This window comes from Chiloscyllium punctatum, chromosome 26, assembly GCF_047496795.1.
Source record: "Chiloscyllium punctatum isolate Juve2018m chromosome 26, sChiPun1.3, whole genome shotgun sequence".
Classification (NCBI taxonomy): Eukaryota; Metazoa; Chordata; class Chondrichthyes; order Orectolobiformes; family Hemiscylliidae; genus Chiloscyllium; species Chiloscyllium punctatum.
In genome coordinates, this window is record NC_092764.1 from 2,063,392 (window position 1) to 2,085,657 (window position 22,266).

The 22,266-nt window shown below is 42.6% G+C and overlaps 1 protein-coding gene across 1 annotated transcript in view; it reads right to left on the bottom strand.

Annotated features, from left to right (window-relative positions):
- Positions 1-1,475: 1,475 nt before the first annotated feature.
- utp4 (UTP4 small subunit processome component) overlaps positions 1,476-22,266 on the bottom strand; it is a 67,677-nt gene continuing 46,886 nt past the window's right edge. Inside the window, exons 8-16 of the mRNA XM_072595743.1 lie at positions 13,117-13,213; positions 11,191-11,255; positions 10,405-10,527; positions 10,011-10,167; positions 7,967-8,073; positions 7,360-7,455; positions 5,695-5,880; positions 5,362-5,472; positions 1,476-2,029 (exon numbers count right to left, since the gene is read on the bottom strand). Of these exons, the coding sequence (XP_072451844.1) occupies positions 1,913-2,029; positions 5,362-5,472; positions 5,695-5,880; positions 7,360-7,455; positions 7,967-8,073; positions 10,011-10,167; positions 10,405-10,527; positions 11,191-11,255; positions 13,117-13,213 (1,059 nt within the window). The 3' untranslated portion in view covers positions 1,476-1,912. The remainder of the gene's footprint in view (positions 2,030-5,361; positions 5,473-5,694; positions 5,881-7,359; positions 7,456-7,966; positions 8,074-10,010; positions 10,168-10,404; positions 10,528-11,190; positions 11,256-13,116; positions 13,214-22,266) is intronic.

A 22,266-nucleotide genomic window follows, 5' to 3' on the forward strand; every position in this document is an offset into this window, starting at 1 on the left:
GATACAATTGCCATATTTAAGAGGCATTTGGATGGGTATATGAATAGGAAGGGTTTGGAGGGATATGGGCCAGGTGCTGGCAGGTGGGACTAGATTGGATTGGGATATCTGGTCGGTATGGGCCAGTTGGACCGAAGGGTCTGTTTCCTTGCAGTACATCTCTATGACTCTATATTGTAGAACCTACAAGTAGAAGAGATAAGGTTATAGGCTACTGATGTAGTGAGTGGGAGGATGACATTTTATTGACATAGCGAGTGGTAACAACATAGAACCTGTTGCGTGTAAGTGTGGCAGAAGCAGAATCAGTGACGTCAAAAGTGAATTAGATACACATTAAGAAAATAAAGTTATGAGGCCATTCAATCAAATCAAAGCATTAATTAATTGGATTGCTGAAGAGATTCAACATGGAGTTGGTGAACCAAAGTTAACAGGAATTGAACAAAGGAATAGTGCTCAAAGTGTGTTAATATGGACTTTGTAAGTTGAATGGTCCTCTTCAGTACTTGAAGGGTTGGCTAACTTAGTTGGCCAGATAGAAAGTTTGTAATGCAGTGTGACACCAACAGCACAGGTTCATTTCTCATGGTGACTGAGGTTACTACACAGGTCCCACTTTCTCAGGTTCACCTGATGTGTGGTGACCCTCTAATGAGACAACAGCCTATGGTCCACTAGGATTATGGCAACTTTACCTTTTACCGAACTCTATGACCTAAATGTCTATTCAGTCATAACTTTTAGATTGTAGCCTGTCTAAAGCTACAATATCTATTATGGATGTTCTACTCCCATCATGTCTTCTTGGCTCGCTGTTACTTAATGCATAGCATTTGAAAACAATGGATGTAGATTTGCTCGCTGAGCTGGAAGCTGTTTGAATGAGAAAGCAGGAATTATCAGCAGTGCTTCACCCTGAGGCCAACTGAAGATGTTACTTAGTAGGGTGACGAAACATCTGGAAATTAACCTTCCAGCTCAGCAAGCAAACCTACATCCAGAAGCTCAACCTGAGCTACAAATCTTCTCAAAACTCACTAAGACCTATGGGCGCAATACATTTGAAAACAATGTTCCGACATTATGTGGCTTTTCCCTCCTGATTACAATCAACACTGCCTGCCCAGTCATCCAGAAATCTCTACCTCATCATCCATTTTAACGTTGCAGCACATCTAGTTTGTTGCACTTTCTCTCCCACTTCACTTTTAGCTACAAAAAACAATCAGGCTTTATTGTCATTTGAGTCCCTTAATCTAAAGTCTCCTTAAATCAATACCCTGAATTGAGTCCTCCTATTCCAACATTTCACTTTAACGGCAAAAATTAATTTAAGACAGTCTGGCTTCACTTTACAGGAAAGCCCACTGCACACACAACACTGGATCATACCATGACTCAGCTGCATTATTCCATAAGCTTGGTACTGCTGTGGAATGGTGTGCATGAAAACAGAGTTCAGGTTTCAATGATGGATTCATATTGCACCTTTAATTCAGGAGCTGCACAGAGCAGAAAAATAAGACATAGCATACATACATCATCCTGTGACAAATCCATTAAGCTGGTTTAATTTGAAGTGACATAACAAGTGAACTTTGTAACTCCTCCACAACACCCTGTAATACAATGGGACACTTGGAGAGATTTCATTGGCAGGATTGAAAGGTCATTCAGAGTTGATTTAGTATCCTTGCTCCTTTAGACTAAATTCAGACTATTTGTGGGAAGATAAAGTGGATCAATATTTGCCAATGGCCACATACATTGTTTGAGTTTGACACAGCATTTATTTCGAATAAAATATTAGAGGTTTGTAACTCCAATATAATATTTAGAGGACAATCCAGGGAGCAATCTGGAAGATCTTAAAAATAAACAAAAGGAAACCGGCAGCAACTTGATTCATTTACGTGGCAAATTTCCTCTGTCGGACTGGTGCAGGTAATTGCATATTGATCTCCATAACAGGACGTTCCACCACCACAAGACAACCATCAAACAGAAGTTCAACGTGCATTAGTGGCTGCAGAGAGAGAAGATAAGGTTCAGGGGATCTGACCATATGCAGAACACATCTATAGTTGAATGCAAAACAATATACTCCAGAACAAAAAAAAACAAGATACAGGACAAATACCAATTCTTTGGCTTGTGTCTGTCTCAGAACAAACCTGTCTCTGGACCACGATTGTGTCTTAGTTTCAGAATAACCCTGGGTGGTGTCTAGAGTGGACTTCAGTTCCCAACACTCTCTTCCCTTTGTTCAGTGTGGAACATTAAGTCAGCAGGTGGTAAAGGGAAGACAAATGGAGACACTGTTCTCTAAATCCCCAACATAAGTTATACCAAACTCCAGCTAATTAGAGGAATAAATTACTAAAGATGCTGGAAATCACAGCAGATCACACAACATCCATGGAGAGAGAGCGCAAGCTAATGTTTCAAATCCAGATGACTCTTCATCAGCAGAAAGGTTTAGTTTTGTGAAACCTTCAAAACAGGAAAGTTTGGTTAGAGATTTGAAAGTTATTATAACTGAGAAAGCTTGGGCTTTCAGAATGTTTCTTTTGCATGGTCCATTAGTTGCATCAGACAGTCCCTTAAAGACTGATGTGCAACTGTGTAGTGAGTGGACAGGGAGCAAGAGATATATAGTTGTCTTTCACAGAGGTTCGTACTTCGGACTATTTCAACTTTTGATTTGTACTAATGATCTAAGCATATATATGGCATAAGTTCAAGATTTACAAAATAATACATTTCTTGGTCTTTTGTCATGAACAACAGACTTTAGGAAGACTGCAGCTCAACACTATTTTATCAAGGGCAAGATTGGATGGACAATAAATACTGGGCCGGTAAGTAACACCATATACTCAAATTTTTTTAAAAATGACCCACGAAAGTTAAGAGTTGAGAAGTGATTTATTTTTAACAGGAATTAGAAGTTGTAATAGAAAATAAATGAAAATATAAACTCCAATTATGCCGTATGACTCTCTCTCTATCTGGTGTCTTTCACAACCTCAGATCATCCTAGAATGAAATACTTTGAATTGTGATTTTGGAAACATGACAGCCAATTTGGGCATAGCAAAAAATCCCACAAACTGTAATGTGATAATGACCAGATAATTTATTTTTATTGCATTGATTGAGAGATAATTATTGGCCAAGACGAGAGGTAACTTAGGAGATGTACTGCATGGAAACAGACTTTGGTCCAAACTCGTCCATGCCGACCAGATATCCTAAACCTCATCTAGTTCCATTTGCCAGCACTTGGCCCATATCCCTTTAAACCCTTCCTATTCATATACCCATCTAGATGCCTTTTAAATGTTGTAATTGTACAAGCCTCCACTACTTCCTCTGGTGGCTCATTCCCCCCCCTCTGCGTGAAAACATTGCCTCTTAGGTCTTTTTAAGTTTTCCCCCTCGCACCCTAAACCTCTGCCTACCAGTTCTGGACTCCCCCACCCCAAGAAAAAGACTTCCTCTATTTATCCTATCCATGCCCCTCGTGATTTTATAAACCTCTATAAGGTTACCCCTCAGCTTCCAAAGCTCCAGGGAAAACAGCCCCAGCCTGTTCAGCCTCTCCTTGTAGCTCAAATCCTCCAACCTTGGCAACATTCTTGAAAAGGATTCAGAAAAGATTTACAAGTTTCATAATGTTCTTCTGATAGGAGGGAGACCAGAATTGCATGCAGTATTCCAAAAGTAGCCAAACCAGTGTCCTGTACAGCCGCAACATGACCTCCCAACCCCAAGACTCAATGCTCTGACCATTAAAGGAAAGCATACTAAACACCTTCTTCACTATCCTATCTACCTGTGACTCCACTTTCAAGGAACTATGAACCTGCACTCCAAGGTCTTTTTGTTCAGCAACACTCTCTAGGACCTTACCATTAAGTGTATTAGTCCTGCTAAGATTTGCTTTCCCAAAATGCAGCACCTCGCATTTATCTAAATTAAACTCCATCTGCCACTTCTCAGCCCATTGGCCTTTCTGATCAAGATCGTGTTGTAATCTGAGGTAACCTTCTTTGCTGTCCACTACACCTCTAATTTTGGTGTCATCTGCAAACTGATTGACTATACCTCTTATGTTCACATCCAAATCATTTATATAAATGATGAAAAGCAGTGGCACACCACTGGTCACAGGCCTCCAGTCTGAAAGGCAGCCCTCCACCACCACCCTCTGTCTTCTACCTTCGAGTCAGTTCTCCCTGTATTCCATGAGATCTGACCTTGCTAACTAGTGTACCATAAGGAACCTTGTTGAAACCCTTACTGAAGTCCATATTGATCACATCCACCACTCTGCCCTCATCAATGTCTTTGTTACTTTTTCAAAAAACTCAACCAAGTTTGTGAGACATGATTTCCCATGCACAAAGCCATGCTGACTATTTCTAATCAGTCCTTGCCTTTCCAAATATGTAAACCCTCAGGACTCCCTCCAACAACTTGCCCACCACGCACATTCATCTATAGTTCACTGGCTTTTCCTATCCATCTTTCTTAAGTAGTGGCACCAAGTTAGCCAACCTCCAGTGTGACCTCCAGCACCTCACATGTGACTATCAATGATACAAATATCTCAGCAAGGGATCCAGCAATCATCTCTCTAGCTTCCCACAGAGTTCTAGGGGACACCTGATCAGGTTCTGGGGATTTATTCACTTTTATGCATTTAAGACATCCAACACCTCCTCCTCTGTCATACGGACATTTTTCAAGACGTCACCATCTATTTCTCAGTTCTCATTCAAAATACTGTCATTCATGTACTCATAAGAGGGCAGAGGAGACCTCTCCTTAACATGTCATTCAAAAGACAGCAGCACCCTGAGAACTCTACTGAACAGTCAGCCGAGACCTTTGTGCTTAAGTTCAGAAGAAAAAAATTGAACCCTTCAAAGGGGAGAGTGCTACCAATGTTTCAATTTTAAAAGGTATGAAGGAATTGAAAGATCTGAGGGTGAACACAAATATTTGAAGTTGGCAAAACAAGTTGATTTAAGAAAAAATGCATTCAGGATATTTACCAATGACTGACAAAGCAAGAAAGTATTGTTTAAGTAAATGATGATAGAACTTTAACAATCAATAGCGAGTCCTCATCTGAAGTATTGTTCAGTTTTGGGCATCACATTCTGGGAAGAAAATCAAGACCATGGACTGGATGCAGAGTGCCAGCAATGAGAGACTGCAGAATCTGGGATTGTTGTCCACTATGTACAAAGATTAAAGGGTCTCAATGGCACGGACAGAGGACAAGAGCAGCTCACATCTGATGGCCAGTTTCTGTGCAGGAATGTTGCCACGTCCCTTAGATTTTACCTTGAATTTCTTACAAATTTTGAATGCATGTTCCTCAGCTTTGCGGGCTTTTCCAGAGAGTCGTTTCAGGATCGATTGGTTATGAAGATTTGATTGTTCATTTGGAAGACGCTGGGGGGGAGGGGGGGTTGTGGGGGAGAAAAAGATCACCAGAAGTTAATCTCAAAGTATAACAGTAAATAAGCAAGGTGAGGAGAAGAGGGAAAGTGTGAGCAGGGAATGGGTGGTCAGGAGATTATATCCATGTATTCAAGAACTGCAATCTGCTGGTTTGGACTGGGCAGGGTGTTACTAGTATGACTGGAGGCCGCGTATTCTGGCTAGGACACTTACCAACAACTGGTCAATAATACAGAACATGTATGTATCATGAAGGATAATCTGTGTGGTCAGTTTAGGGTTAAAGGTCACGTGTGTGACAGGCGTATCCCGTTCAAGCCAGTGTTGGTGCAATCCCTGTTGCTGCAGTGTACGACTCCACTCAGTGTACTTTTTCTCACTGATGCTGAATTCAAAAATCTGAGAAAATAAAAATGTGGATCATCATAAATGGTGATTCAGCCTCTTGGTCTGTCAGCCCTTTGGTAGATCTATTCAATGGTCATCAACACCTCTCAACTCTCTTTTCTGAGCTGTGTGAATCATTTCACTTAAATTATAATCTAGTTCCCTTCTGAAAGTTCTCATTGAATTTGCTTCTAGCACCTTTTCCATTTTAGGTTTCAACTCAGTATGTAAGATAATGTTTCCTTAAGCCAACTCTGATTCTTTTGTGAATAATCTTAAACATGCACCCTCTGGATCCTTCTACCACAAGTAAATTTCTCCTTATTCATGTTATTCAAAATGTTGGCTACTCCAAACGTATTTCCTCTTAGGACAATGACCCTGAAGAGTCTGTTTCTGTGCTGTACATCTTTGTGACTCTATGACCCCAGCTTTTCCAGTCTCTTCAAATTAGCTATTCCCCTACTTCTGGTGCCATTCTGGAACTCCCTCCCTAACAGCATTCTGGGTTTACCTACACCATGTGGACTACAGCAGTTCCAGAAGGCAGTTTGTCATTACTTTTTCTGGAGCAACTAGGGATGGGCAAAAAGTATTGGCTCAGCCAGTGACATTCTCACCTCATCAATTAATTTTTTAAAAATTCAAATACATTTTCTCTGCATCCTCTCCAAGGATTTGACAACCTTCCTGAAGTATAGTGCCCAAAACTGGACACCAATAATTCAGTTGAGGCTAAATGTTTTAAAGAACTTCATCAAATCTCCTTACACTTCTATTCAGAAAATCCAGGATTCCCATGTCTTTACCTTCAAAAATTCATGGCATTCTTCCAAAAAGCTGATGTCCAGAATTAGAACAATAGATACAGTTAAGGTCTAATAAGTGTTTTAAAAAGATTTAGCTGAACCCTTTACTTCCGTATCATGCCATTATTACTGGAGCTAATAATCCCATTGGCTTCTTTTAAACAGCCTTCCCAGCTTGTTCTACCACCTTAAGAGGCTGCTGTCCATCAACCACCAAGTCTTTTAAAGTTGCACTTTATTGTATCACCTCTCCTCATTCTTCTGCCCAAAATGCATCACTGTATAGTTTCCTGCAATCAATTTCATCTGTCACGCATTTCCTGTCTTGATTGTCCATGTCCTCCTGAAGTCTGTTACTTTACGTTTTTACTGTTTAAAACATTTCCAAGCTCAGAGTTGGAAATATTTTAAATTATACCCTTATAATCATGTCCTGGTCATTAATAGATATTAAGTGGAGCAATATCCTAATACTGAACCCTGAGGAACACTTTTCTTTTTGTTCCTTACCAAATGTTGCATCTGCACAGTGCTGTTCCCCATCATCCTTTAAATTTGTGAACAAAGAATTTCCACAGAAATCTGAGTACAAAATATGATAGCAAGGTCCACAGTTTGGATTATTTCACAGTGCTGACAATAAGGTGCAATGTTAAATACACTTGACTCCATTGGGTCATACCTGGTGATCTGTGTGGACAACGATCAGATTGTTGGTATGTGGATTAATGGCAATAGCAGTAGGGAGATGATTATAGACTGGAACTGTGCAGTGATTCTGGAAGGAAGAGGATTTCATCAGTGCAAAGAACCAAAGGCCTGACCAACAGACACCCCACTGTCCTTCCAGGCCAACATCATCTCTTCCTCCCCTTCCTGCTCCCATTTGATGCCATACCCTTTCCTCCCTCCAGACATAACTTCTTTTCAAATCCCATGTCAACTGATATCCCCTGCCTGAATACCTCTGTATGCTAGCACCAACCTCAGCTTTACCCTCACTCAATTCAGACCCAGTATTACCCCAACACACTCACACCTCCAGACCCAGCAATGCTCTCACTCACCCAGAGTGGCATCACCCTTTATCACTACCTCATAGCTTTTGTATCTATATCCCTCGATTTTCCATCGGTATCATCCCACTCCCATTGATAGCAAATATCACCATCTGGGCCTTGAGCTGTCTGACCTTTGTGACTAGATTTCATCTCTATCATCTCAATAACTGAGCATGGTTCGCTGCCTGCCCCAGGCACTTACATTTATCTGAGGCCTCTGGTTCCTACCTTTAGTTGCTTCAAATTATAGACATTGATTTCACAGTCATAATTTGCAGCTGCCAGCCAGTTGCCATCAGCACTTGCTGCCAACAGGTAGACAGGTTCGAGGGAATCTACAATAGGCAAAAGAGATTCAAGAGCTACTCAAGATAAAAAGCCCAATGATAGGTATAAATAATTAAAACACAAGTAAACCAAGAAGTCAATTGAAGAAAGACAGGATCTCTTTAACGAACACAGTGATTCAGTGCACTGCACCACAATGAGTATCAGCACCCTCAGGAATTGTGTCGTAGTTACAGTCAGCAGCCTCAGGAACTACGTCCTAGTTAGTAAGCACCTTCAGGAAGTGAATCTCACCGAGATTCAGCATCATCAAGAACTGTCTCCCACAGAGAGCCAGCATCTTGAGGAATCATACACCAGTCAGAGTCAGCACCTTTCAGTCCCTACTTGCTTCAAGAAGGCCACCATGATCCCAGTACCATAGAAACCTCACGCAACGTGCCTCTAACCTCCATAATTATGAAGCACTTCGAGAAGTTAGTCATGGCTCATATCAACTCTAGTCTCCCAGCATGCCTTGATCCCTTGCAATTGGCCTACTGCCACAACAGGTCCATGGCAGAAGCCATCTCCCTGGCCCTACACTCATCCGTGGAACATCTAGATAACAAGGACACAAATATCAGGTTTATACTTGTTGACTATAACTCTATCTTCAACATGTAATTCCAATCAAACTAATCTTCAAACTCTGAGGCCCAGGGCTCTACTCCGCCCTCTGCAATTGTATCCTTCAACAGACTGCAATCAGTGAGAATAGGCAACACTGCCTCCTCCATGACAATGCTTAACACCAGTGCCCTGCAAGGTTACTTACTCAGCCCCTTACTATATTCCCTGCACATATCTGACTGTGGTCAAATTTTGTCCTAACTAAATGTACAAGTTTGCCGATGATACCACTGTTGTAGGCCAGATCTCAAACTTGATGGGACAGAATACAGAAAAGAGACAGTGTGGTTGGTTGTGTGATGCAAAGATAATTTTTTTCTCAATATCAGCAAACAAAAGAGCTTCAGGAAGGTGGAGGGCATGCCCCTATCGATTTCAATGGGGCTGAGCTGGAGGCAGTCGCAAGTGTTAAGCTCCTAGGAGTGACAATAACTAACTGTATCTCCTCGTCCACCAACGTTGATGCGATGATCAAGAAAGCACAACAGCACCTCTACCTTCCCAGGTGGATAAGGAAATTTGGCATGTCCATGAAGTCTCTTACCAGCTTTAATCGATGCACCATAGAAAACATTCTATCCAGGTGCATCACAGCTTGGTAGGGCAACTCCGCGACGCAAAACAGTAAGAAACTACAAAGCGTTGTGAACAGAGCCCAGTCCATCATACAAGCCAGCCTTCCATCCAATCGCTCCTTGGGAAGGCAGCCAACATAATCAAAGACCCCTTCCACCTCAGTTACAATCTCTTCCAACGGGTAAAAGATACAAAAGCTTAAACACATGTACCGACAGATTCAAGAGCAGCTTCTTTCCCATTGTTATTAGACTTCTGAATGAACTGCTCAAATTTCAAATTTAATGTCGACCTCACACTTTCACCCATAACACTGAATTCCTCACTCTGTTCTATTACCATTATGCATTCTGCTGTATAGTATGATCTGTCTATACTACATGCAAAACAAAACTTTTCATGGTACCTAGGTACATGTGACAATAATAAATCAAATCAAATCAAATCTACTTCCCAGTGAGTGTCAGCACCTTCAGGAATTATCTCTCAGTGGAAGTTAGGAACAATGCAGGAAAACCCTGACATTATTCTGTCCATTGGATGTAGAATCCTAATTACCATGGAATTACACACTAATTAATTGTACAGAAGGAACTATCTTGACATTGTGGTGAATGATTTAACCAAAAGTGGACAAGTTCCTATGACCAAGTTTAGAGATCACTATCTTTACATCTGAACACCAAGCTATTGACTGATTGCAATGATTGGTGGCATTTTGCAGAGGAAAACTCACCAGACTTAGGCGTGAGAATGTGTCCATGCTTGGAATTAAGCATCACCAGATCCACAACCTGGATATGACTATGATCTAAGGCAACAAACAGTTTGGTGGAATCGGCAGAGAACAGCAACTGATGAGCTGGCTGCTGCACCTTCAGAAATCGTGAAGCCTGCAGGAAGGGAAAAGAGACAAAATGTGATTTAAAAACATGTTAGCAACTGAAAATCATTCGTACTCAGGCCAGCTGGATCACCCCATTTCACTCCTGCATCCTGATCTTGCTTTCACTTACACACATGAATGCACATATCATAAACACCTAAATCCCCATAACTCAAATCACAGGAAGAAAACACACCTTCCACTATTAATCCCTAGTTTACAAACCCCTGGATAGCTGACCTACCGCATGAATTGTGACACTGTCATTTTCATACTGTACTTGATAGAGACGGACTCTGCAAATGTTTGAGAAAGCAATCCAGGTTCCACATGGAGACAGTGCACAGCACCGAATGTGATCACAACCCTATAAAAGAAAAATAACAAACAAAATCACTCATTGGAGTAGAAACTCTTTGGAGAATGAGTGACGATTATCGTGGCACATGGAAGATCCCGAGGAGAGTTGTGAGGGCAGATGCGGAAACAATGGTTTCCCCATGAAGGAATCTAGAGCTTGAGATACAGTTTCAAAAGATGGGGGTATCCCATTTAAGATGGAGATGATGTGGAATTTCTTCTGAGAAGGTCTTTAGTTTTGGAATGTTTTTTCAGAGAGCTGATGAGGTTGGGTCATTGAATATATACAAAGCTGAATTAGATTTTTGATCTGCAAGAGAGTCAGGAAAGAAAGTGGATTCAGGCAATATGAGATCAGCCATGATTGTTTTGAATGGTGAAGCAGATTTGTGGGGTTAAATGGCCTACTCTTGCTCCTAATTCACGTGACCATCTGAACCTAGTGTTTCGGGACTGACTCACATAGTAAGCCCTGCGTGCATAAATCGCTTGTACAGTGAGGCCTTCTAGCTTCAATTTTAGGGGAGAAATCAGTCTCTTGTAATGTGAGCATGTTGTTTATTAAATAGGAACACAAAGGTGTACAGCCTTGAGGGTCATGAGACTGGACAGAGTTTAAAACTTCCACCGCTAATATCAACATCAAAAACCTTCAGTTCCTCCCACACACCTTGTTCTTTAATTGCAATAGTTTCTCTGGCTTTTTGCTGATTGGAAGGCTATCTCCAGGAATCCCTGCATACAGTGAGAAACAGAAAAATCACATGAAATGAAATGAAAACAAGTTCACATAGACTGGAAATAAACATCTCCACCCAAGTCAGTACTAAAATCACATCTCATTTAGACAGATCCATGGGCAGCATGGTGACACAGTGGTTAGCACTGCTGCCTCACAGGGCCAGAGACCCAGGTTCAATTCCTGCCTCAGGCAACTGTCTGTGTGGAGTTTGCACATTCTCCCAGTGTCTGTGTGGATTTCCTTCAGGTGCTCCGGTTTCCTCCCACAGTCCAAAAATGTGCAGGTCAGGTGAATTGGCCTAGTGTTAGGTGAAGGGGTTAATGTAGGGGAATGGGTTTGGGTGGGTTGCTCTTCGGCGAGTCGGTGTGGACTTGTTGGGCCGAAGGGCCCGTTTCCACACTGTAAGTAATTAATCTAATCACAACAGATAAACTAGTATCAAAATGGGCCAACAGGCAAATGTATTTTTAATGGTGACATAAGCAAACGTCAAGGCTTGAAGTGTATCGAAGGTGCAAATTGTATGGGATATGTACTCTATTAAAATTCATTTCTTTTTGTATCCAATTATAATTATAGAAGCCATCAATAAAATAGTGCTCACAACACAACTGAGTTCAATGTAGAATTTGGAAGCAAAAAACATGAATCTACTAAAGTTTTAGACTTGGATAAGGCTGATTTTAATACACAGATTATTCACAGCATTTACTTGGATAATGGCATTGTAACTCAGAGAACCAGGTATGTAATGGTTGCTGGGTGATTATTTTCAAAGTTGTCTTGGAATAAGAGTAGGTTTGATGCAGGGCTTTAAATAGTGACTCAAAACAGTTCAGTAGTTACAGCTAGAGTCAGACACAGGAAGACAGTGAAACAGAGTGAGTCAGAATCAGGCTCAATACAAGGTAAATTCTGTTAGTGGTATGCTGAGCAGGCTATTTATTTGATGTGGATGTGCTGAGAGTGAATTCCCAACAGCAACTGGCTGTATCTGTGAAGTGAGAATCCAAAAAGGTCCTGGGGTTCGACGGATGGTGCCACTGAGAAAGATCAGAGTTCAGGAAAAGAAAAATATCCAGGGACAGGACTAGCTTGGTGAAGCTAACTGTATGTGAAAAGCTGGAGTTGTGTCTGTGAGTAAATGCCAGATTCTGCAGTTTTCAGAATTTAGGAAAGTACAGTCCAATAATTAAGGGCACGCAGAAAGACCAAGACTATTCTCTATAGAAAAGAATAGGTGACCATCATGGTTTTGACAAATGGAGAAGACAGAAGGGTCAACTGTTAGAGAACACAAGTATAAAGCAGTTGGTAAAAGAATGAGAACTGAAATGAAAAAAAAAGATAGTATAAACAAAATCACAAGTTAAGTGTGATGAAACCAGACTCAAAAGAAGTCTGAAAGGGAAATGGATAAATTCTTGAAGGGACAAATTTATACGTTTATGGTTTTCTGGATATCATTTTTTTAAAAAAACTGAAAAACATGATTGGGTCAATGGACTCTTGTTTTATATATTCTACAACTCCAGTCATGCAAAAACTATTCATAATTTTTTAAAGTAACTTAGATCCTCCCTCCGTAATACTGCACCAAGAGCAACACCCAGGGCATCAACAGGGCAATGCTGCATGGTAACATTATACTCAGGACATCAGTTAACATTATGCCAACTATACCAGTGGCATTCAGCACTATTGCTGTTTTACTTCAGTTTACTATTGTGCAGTGTTGCATTTCCAATTCGTCAGTACACTGTTCTTTGTTAAGTGTCTGGACATCAAGTTAAATTTGCATTGTTCCTGAAAGCTGTTTATTCACAGCACACTTTATAAAATATAATTGTTTACCTGAACTCCCTGGGCTGCCCAATCGCCACAACTCGAGCTGGTCTGGGAACTGAAACAGGAGTAGATTTGCCTTCCGGCTGCAACAAACCAAGTTTCGCTGTGAAGAGATCAAAGGATTGATTTAAACAGTTATTAAGACCATAAGAAATAAGGGTGGAAGTAAGGTCATTTGGCCTATCGAATCCATTCTGCCATTCAATCATGGCTGATGGGCATTTCAATGCCACTTACCCGCACTCTCCCCATATCCCTTAATTCCTTGAGAGATTAAGAATTTGTCAATCTCTGCCTTGAAGAAATTTAACGTCCCGGCCTCCGCTGTGCTCCGTGGCAATGAATTCCACAGGCTCACCATTCTCTGGCTGAAGAAATGTCTCCTCATTTCTGTTCTAAATTGACCTCCTCTAATTCTAAGACTGTGCCCATGAGTCCTCGTCTTCCCGCCTGACAGAAACAACTTCCCAGCATTCACCCTTTCTAAGCCACACATTATCTTGAAAATTTCTATTAGATCTCCCCTCAAACTTTTAAACTCTAATGAATACAATCCCAGGATCCTCAGCCATTCATCGTATGTTAGGCCTACCATTCCAGGGATCACCCGTGTGAATCTCCGCTGGACACGCTCCAGTGCCAGTATGTCCTTCCTGAAGTGTAGGGCCCAAAACTGGACACAGTACTCCAAATGGGGCCTAACTAGAGTTTTATAAAGTCTCAGTAGCACATCACTACTTTTACATTCCAACCCTAGAGATAAATGACAACATAACATTTGCTTTCTTAACCACGGACTCAACCTGCAAGGCAACCTTTAGAGAATCCTGTACTAGCACTCCCAGATCGCTTTGTACTTTGGCTTTATGAATTTTGTCACCATTTATAAAATAATCCATGCCTGTGTTCTTTTTCCCCCAAAGTGCAAGACCTCGCATTTGCTCACATTGGTCCAAGAAATGGCTGATGAAATTCATTTTCCTAAACTGTCTAAATCTTTCTGCAGCCTCCCCACCTCCTCAGAACTACCTGTGTGTCCACCTAACTTCGTATCATCAGTGAACTTCACCAGAATGCCCCCAGTCCCTTTGTCCATATATAAAGTGAATAGCTGCAGCCAAAACACTGAACCCTGCGGGACACCACTTATCACCACCTGCCATTCCGAAAAAGAACCTTTTATCCCAACTCTCTGCCTTCTGTCAGACAGCCAATCCTCAATCCAAGCCAGTAGCTCACCTTGAACATCATGGGCCCTCACCTCACTCAGTCACCTCCCAAGAGGCACCTTGTCAAAAGCCTTTTGGAAATCTAGGTAGATAACATCCACTGGGTTTCCCGGGTCTATCCTACTTGTTACCTCTTCAAAGAATTCTAACAGGTTTATCAGGCACAACCTCCCCTTACTAAATCCATGCTGACTTGTTCTAATTTGGCCCTGCACTTCCAAGAATTTAGAAACTCATCCTTAATGATGGATTCTAGAATTTTACCTACAATCAAAGTTAGGCTAATCGGCCTATAATTTTCCATCTTTTGTCTTCATCCTTTCTTGAACAAGGAAGTTACAACAGTAATTTTGCAATCATCTGGGACTCTTCCCTGACCCCAGTGATTTTTGAAAGATTACAACCAATGCCTCCGTTATTTCTTCAGCTATCTCCCTCAGAACTCTAGGATGTAGCCCAATCGGGCCACAGATTTATCAATTTTTAGACCTTTTAGCTTTTCAAGTACTTTCTCTTTTGTAATGGCTGCCATTACCCAACTCTACCCCTTGACTCTCCTTAATTATTGGGATACTACTCATGTCTTCCACCGTGAAGACTGACACAAAGCAAGTTCTTCAGCTATTTCCTGATCTCCCATCACTAGCCTTCCTGCATTAATTTGGAGCGGCCCAATCTCTACTTTTGCCTCTCGTTTGTTTCTTACGTATTGAAAGAAATTTTGCTCTTCTGATTTTACAAAGCACTGTCCACAAAATATGAGGTAACACTCAAGCTATTATGGGGAGGTGACAGCCTAGTAGTATTAGTTGGACTATTAGTCCACAGATCCTGGTGATGTTCTGGGAATCAGGGTTTGAATTCTGCCATGGCAGATGGTGGAATTTGAATTCATTAAAAATCTAATAATGACAATGACACCATTGTCAACTGTTGGAAAAACCTATCACTAATGTCCTTTAGACAAGGAAACTGCCATCCTTACCGACTGTGACTCCAGACTGACAGCAATGTGAGGTTGAGACTTAATTGTCCTGGACAATTGCGGATGGGTAATAAATGGTGGTCTGGCCAGTTATGCCAACATCCCTTGAAGGAATAAAAGAAAAAAAAATTCTGCTTTTTGTTCCCCAATTCTTCTGAAGGTTGTACTCTAACTGGAGTTGTGTCTGACCTTCTACAATCTTAAACTCAAGTTGAGTCATAATGGCACAGTTGGAGGCATTAAGTTCATCAGCTCAATATCAGCTCTGCACAGCAAGCCAGTCTCATTCTTCCACTCAATCCCTGCAGTCTCAGATTTATTTCCTTTAAGTGCCCATCCAGTTTCCTTTCGGTATCATTGAACCTCTCCCCATCCACCAATTCCATAGGCAGTGCCTAATAAGCAGCAAGTTCCGGTAAGTTACTGGTTGCTGCTTAAAGAAGGTAATTTTTACATTCCCTGATCCTTGCACCTTCAGCCAACAGGAAAGTTCAACTTCTTTCTATCTTTTCCAAGCCTGTCATAATCTTGTACAATTTCAGTAAATCCACTTTCGATGCCCTATGCTCCAAACTAAATATAAATATAGATCTATTAGCAATAGGCAGCATGATTTTGTGCAGGGAAGGTTGTGTCTCACAAATTTAATTGAGCTTTTTGAGGAAGTAACAAAGATGTTTGATGAGGGCATGGTGGTTAATGTCTATAAGGATTTTAGCAAGGCCTTTAACATAGCAGACTGATACAAAAAGTGCAGCTAACTGGTAAGATTGATGCAGAACTAGCTTATCACAGAAGACAGAGTGTAGCGATAAAAGTATGGTTTTAATAACTGGAGATCTGTGACCAATGGTACTCTTCAGGGATTAATGCTGCTGTAATATATATATATTTAATATATATATATATATGTGACCTAGGGGAGAATGTGGGAGGCCTAATCAGTAAGTGCAGATGACACAAAGATTGGGAAGCTGCGGACAGTGAGGAGGATAGCCAGAGGATACAGCAGAATATGGATAGGCAGGAGGCTTGGGCAGAAAATAGGAGATGGTGTTTAATTTGGACAAATGAGAGGTGATGCATTTTGGGAGATCTAATGCTAGTGGGAAGTAAACAGGAAATGACTGAATCCTTAGAAGCATCAATTTACAGAGGGGCCTAGGTGTGCAGGTCCACAATTCTCTGAGATATGAAAAGCAAGTTTTTCTACACAGAGGGTAGTAAGTGTCTGGAATGCATTGCCAGAGGAGGTAATGTAGGCAAATATAGTAATTACATTTAAGAGTTAGGAAAGAATAGACAGGAAATAGAAGGATACAGACTGGGTAGAGGCAAAACGTTTTTAGTTTTGGAAGGTATCCTATGTTGGTACTGTCTAGAGGACCAAATGGCCTGTTCTTGTGTTGTACTGTTCTTTTACAAGTCTGTCATAATCTTGTACACTTAAATCCACTTCCTCTCTCCTGTGCTCCAAAACAACCCCAACTTCTGCAACCTAATCACTTTGATTGAATGATTGATTTATTGTTAATGTACCGAAGTACAGTTAAAAGCTTTGTTTACAATCAGTAAAAGGCACAGGCAGATCATAGTAAGCAAAGATATAAAGATCAGAGTTTGTAAAAAGACTCAGACAGAGACATACAGTTACATTTCACAGGGAGGCGCTAGGCAAGATCAATGTTAGGTCAGCATTATTTGAGGCTAGAGAGTTTATTCATCAGTCTAATAATGGTCGGGAAGAAGTTGTTCCTGAACCTGCTGGTGCACATGTTCAGGCTTCTGTATCTTCTGCCTGAGGGAAGAGATTGTAGGAGATCATTGCTAGGATGCGATGATGTTGGCAGCTTTTCCACAGCAGCGAGACATGTAAATGGAATCCATGGATGGAAGATTGACTTCTGAGATGTTCTGGGCTGTGCATACAACCTTCTGTTGTTTCCTACTGTCCTGGGCAGAGTAGTTGCCATACCAGGTTGTTATGCACCCAGACAGTATGCTTTCAATGGCGCAACTGCAAAAGTTTGAGAGGGTCATTATGGAAATGCCAGATTTCCTGAGCTGCCTGAGGAAGAAGAGGTGTTGATGTGCCTTTTTGACCATTTTATCTAAGTGGGAAGTCCAAGAGAGATTGTCGGTTATCATTACTCAGAGGAACTTGATGCTTTCCACCCTCTCAACCTCAGTTCCAATGATGTAGATAGGGATTTGTTCTTCTCCTTTCTTTCTGAAGTTAATGATCAGTTCTTTAGTTTTGCTGATGTTGCGCCATGTCACTAAGCCCTTTATCTCCCTTCTGTATTTTGACTCATCATTGTTAGATATCTGTCCTACTATGGTGGCATTATCAGTGAACTTGTAAGTGGCATTTGTTCAGAATATGGCAACATAGTCTTGGGTGTACATGGAGAACAGTAGGGGGCTGAGGATGCATCCTTGGGGGGCTCCAGTCTTGAGTGTTATTGTGGAGAAGATGCTGTCACCTGTTTTCACTGATTGCAGTCAGTGGGTCAGAAAGCTGAGGAGCTATAATCCACAATTCCTTGAATCATTCTAGTTTTTTTAAATTTACTCATTCATAAAACATGGTCGTTGCTAGCTGGCCAGCACTTATTGTCTATCCTTAGCTGCCCTTGTGAAGGGGTTTGTGAACTGCCTTCTTGAATTGCTGCAGTCCACTTGCTGTAGGTTGACCCACAATGCCCTTACCCACACCTCACCTCTGTCCAAGTCCCCAAAGGATCCTTCAACATCCGACCGAAATGTACCTGTACTTCCACACACTTCAGCTACTGTATCTGTGCACCTAATGTGGTCTCCTCCACATCAGGGAGACAGGATGCCAACTTGTGGATCATCTCAGAGGACATCTCTGGGACACCTGCACCAACCAACCCAACCACCCGTGACCGAACACTGTACCGCCCACTCCACCAAGGACATGCAGGTCCTGGGCCTCTTCCATCGCCAAACCCTACCATCTGACGCCTGGAGGAAGAACACCTCATATTCTGCCTTGGGATCCTGTAATCACAGAGGATCAATGTGGATTTCACCAGTTTCCTTATTTCCCCTCAATCCACCTTATTCCATGCCCAATCCTCCAATGTGGCACCGCCGTCTTGACCTGTCTATCTTCCTTCCCACTTATCCATTCAACCCTCCTCTCCGACCTTTCACCTCCCCCCACCTTCATCTACCTATCACCTTCCTAGCTACTTCCCACCCTCCAGCACTGTGGAAGTACAGGCAAATTTCAGTTGGATGTTGGAGGATCCTTTGGGGCCTTGGACAGAGGTGAGGTGTGGGTGCAGGTTTTGCACTTCTTGCGTTGGTAGGGGTAGATGCCAGGAGTGGGGTGAGGGCTAGTGGGGGCCATGTGGATCTGACAAGGGAGTCGTGCAGACGTCTCCATCTCCAGCGACCGGTTGACCACAGACATCTACTACAAACCCACTGACTCCCACAGATAACTGGACTACACCTCCTCCCATCCTGCCTCACGTAAAAATGCCATTCTTTATTCCCATTTCCTCCGCCTCTGTCGCATCTGCTCCCAGGAGGACTAATTCCACCACAGACTAATCCCAGTTGGCCTCCTTCTTCAAAGACTGCAACTTCCCCTCCCACGTGATCGACGATGCTCTCCAGTGCATCTCCTCCACTTCTTGCATCTCCACCCTTGAACCCCACCCCTCCAACCGCACAAGGATTGATCCCCCAGGTCCTTAACTTCCACTCCACCAACCTCTCAATACATAGCATCATCCTCCGCTACTTCTGCCACCTACAAACAGACCCCCCACCACTACAAATATATTTCCCTCCCCACTCCTGTCAGCATTTCGGAGAGACCATTCCCTCTGTGAATCCCTTGTTAGATCCATGCCCCCCACCATCCCACACCCCACTCCTAGCACCTCCCCCTGCCAACGCAAGTGCAAAGCCTGCACCCTTACCTCCCCCCTCACCTCTGTCTAAGGCCCCAAAGGATTCTTCCACATCAGACATAAATTTACCTGTACTTCCACACACGTCATCTATTGTATCCGTTGCACCTGATATAGTCTCCTGTACATCGGGAGACAGGACGTCAACTTGCAGATCATTTCAGAGAACATCTCTGGGACACCCAACACAACCACCTGTGGCCAAACATTTCAACATGCAGGTCCTGGACCCCCTCCATCGCCAAACCCTTACCACCTGATGCCTGGAGGAAGAATGCCTCATCTTCCATCTTGGGACCCTGCAATCACATGGGATCAAAGTGGATTTCACCCGTTTCCTCACTTCCCCTTCCCCCACCTTATCCCAGTCCCAAACTCCAACTTGGCACCGCCCTCTTGACCTGTCCATCTTCCTTCCCATCTATCCATTTCACCCTCCTCTCCGACCTACCACCCCCTCCCTGCATTCATCTACCAATCACATTCGCAGCTACCTGATTTGCTGTGCTTTTCCAGCACCACACTCTCAACCATGAGTTATTCCCTGAAGCATTCCTAGCCTCTGACCTGATCTTGTAGCCACTGGGTTTATTTGCTGAGTCCAGTTGAGTTTCTGGTCAATGGTAACACCAAGGATATTGACAGTGGCGGATTCAGTGATGGTTACACCATTGAATGTCATGGAGTGGAGGTTAGATTGTCTCTTTCATGATGGGCATTGCCTGGAATTTGTGTTGCATGAGTATTACTTGCCACTTGTTCCGACAATACCAGGCTTGGGCTGACCTTGTTGCATTTGGACATGTACTGCTTCAGTATCTGAGGAGTTGCAAAAGACCTCATGATGGAGGGAAGGTCATTGATGAATCAGCTGACCATGGTTGAGCCTAGGATATTACCCTGAGGAATTCCTGCAGAGATGTCCTGGAGGTGAAATGACCTAACCCCCGACAATCACAATCATCTTCTTAAAGCCCCCCTGATGAAGGGCTTATGCTCGAAACATCGATTCTCCTGCTACTCGGATACTGCCTGACCTGCTGTTCAAAGTTTGTGAGAAGATTTGTAGCTCGGGTGCTCATTGTTGTGGTTCTGTTCACCGAGCTGGGAATTTGTGTTGCAGATATTTCGTCCCCTGTCTAGATGACATCCTCAGTGCACCTTTTTTGTGCTTATTGATTGATTGAATAAGCACATCGACCTGGACCCAATATACCGGCCACTAAAGCGGACAGCTGGAAGTGACAACCGGAAGCGGTAGAGACAAACCACTATAAATGCCGGAGGAAACATCACAGAAGCGCTTCGCAGGAGGATCCCAAGCACTGAGGATGTCACCTTGACAGGGGACGAAACGTTTGCAACACAAATTCCCAGCTCGGCGAACAGAACCACAACGAGCACCCAAGCTACAAATCTTCTCACAAACTTTGAACACCTACGGGCGAGAGACGCGAAGACAAGCCGGGAAATGGGAATCCTGTGCCAACCGCCTAAGTGCCACATACGAACAACTCCGGTTCCTGCATGAATGCCGAAAGAATCGAATCCTTCCACCATGTGTCAGATACAGACCACCAGTCAACAATCCACAAGCCAGGGACACAGTCAGACAGAATGGATTCAGGATGATCCAAGTAATGATTACAGACGCTCACAACAGACTTCACAAATACAGACAAGAAATTGCGCGCCAAAAATTGTTAATTTCAAAAACCACCAATCAGGAATGGACCTGGACCATAGAACAGGCCGTCACCATAGGACAGAACAGGACCACACACCGCAAAAAAACAGCACTAACAAGAAAAAAATGGCCAAACTAACACACAACAAAGAGGACACCACAACACACACCTGGGTTAAAAACCCATCCCACAGACAGTTCACAGACACAGAAAGAACAATGCTGGCCAAGGGACTCAACTACAACCCCAGGGATACCAAGACAGCAGACTTCCTAGCAGCACTAGAATGCACACTCAGGAACAATGGACTGACAGAAGAGACACAACAAACAGTGAGACAAAGTATCGTACCTCTGATAACAAGGAAAAGACAAACACGTACACATAACCTCAACACCAAGGAGAGGGAAGCACTAAAATCACTAAGAAACGATAAGAACATAATCATACTACCAGCAGACAAAGGCAGAATGACGGTCATCCTGGACAAGGCAGATGACATCCAAAAAGCACAACAACTACTTGCAGATACCAACACCAACCAAAAGAGGGGGTTTGACCCCACCTCACAGCTCACCAATAGGATAAACAACACACTGAGGAATCTACAAAAAAACAGACAAATAACCAGGTTTGATGTACAAAAGAATGAAACCTGAAAGCAACAACACCCCCAGATTCTATGGACTACCTAAAGTGCACAAACCAGACATCCCACTCAGACCCATAGTATCACTACCATCACACAAACTGGCTAAAGAACTACAGCAGAAACTGAAACACCTGATCAGCGGATCCAGACACTCCATACAATCGATACAGGAATTCTTGGACATCATCAGAAATATACACATAGACCAGGAAGAAACCATGGTCTCGTTCGATGTAACGGCACTGTTCACCTCTATCGACAAAACCCTAGCCAGAGAAACAATAGCCAACCTGCTGCACATACAGAACAGACAACAGGACGGTGAACCTATCAACAAAGACGGCATACTCAAACTACTGGACCTGTGCCTCACAACACACTTCACATCCAGTAACCAAATATATGAACAAATCAACGGCACACCCATGGGCTCACCCATCTCTGGACTCATAGCAGAAGCAGTAATGCAAAGGTTAGAACAAACAGTCTTACCGCAAATTCAACCCAAACTCTGGGTCAGATATGTGGATGACACCTTTGTAAATCATTAAAAACACAGAAACAGAGAACACACACCGGATCATCAACGCCACACTCACAGGAATCCGATTCACTAGAGAGGAAGAAAAGGATAATCAACTCCCATTCC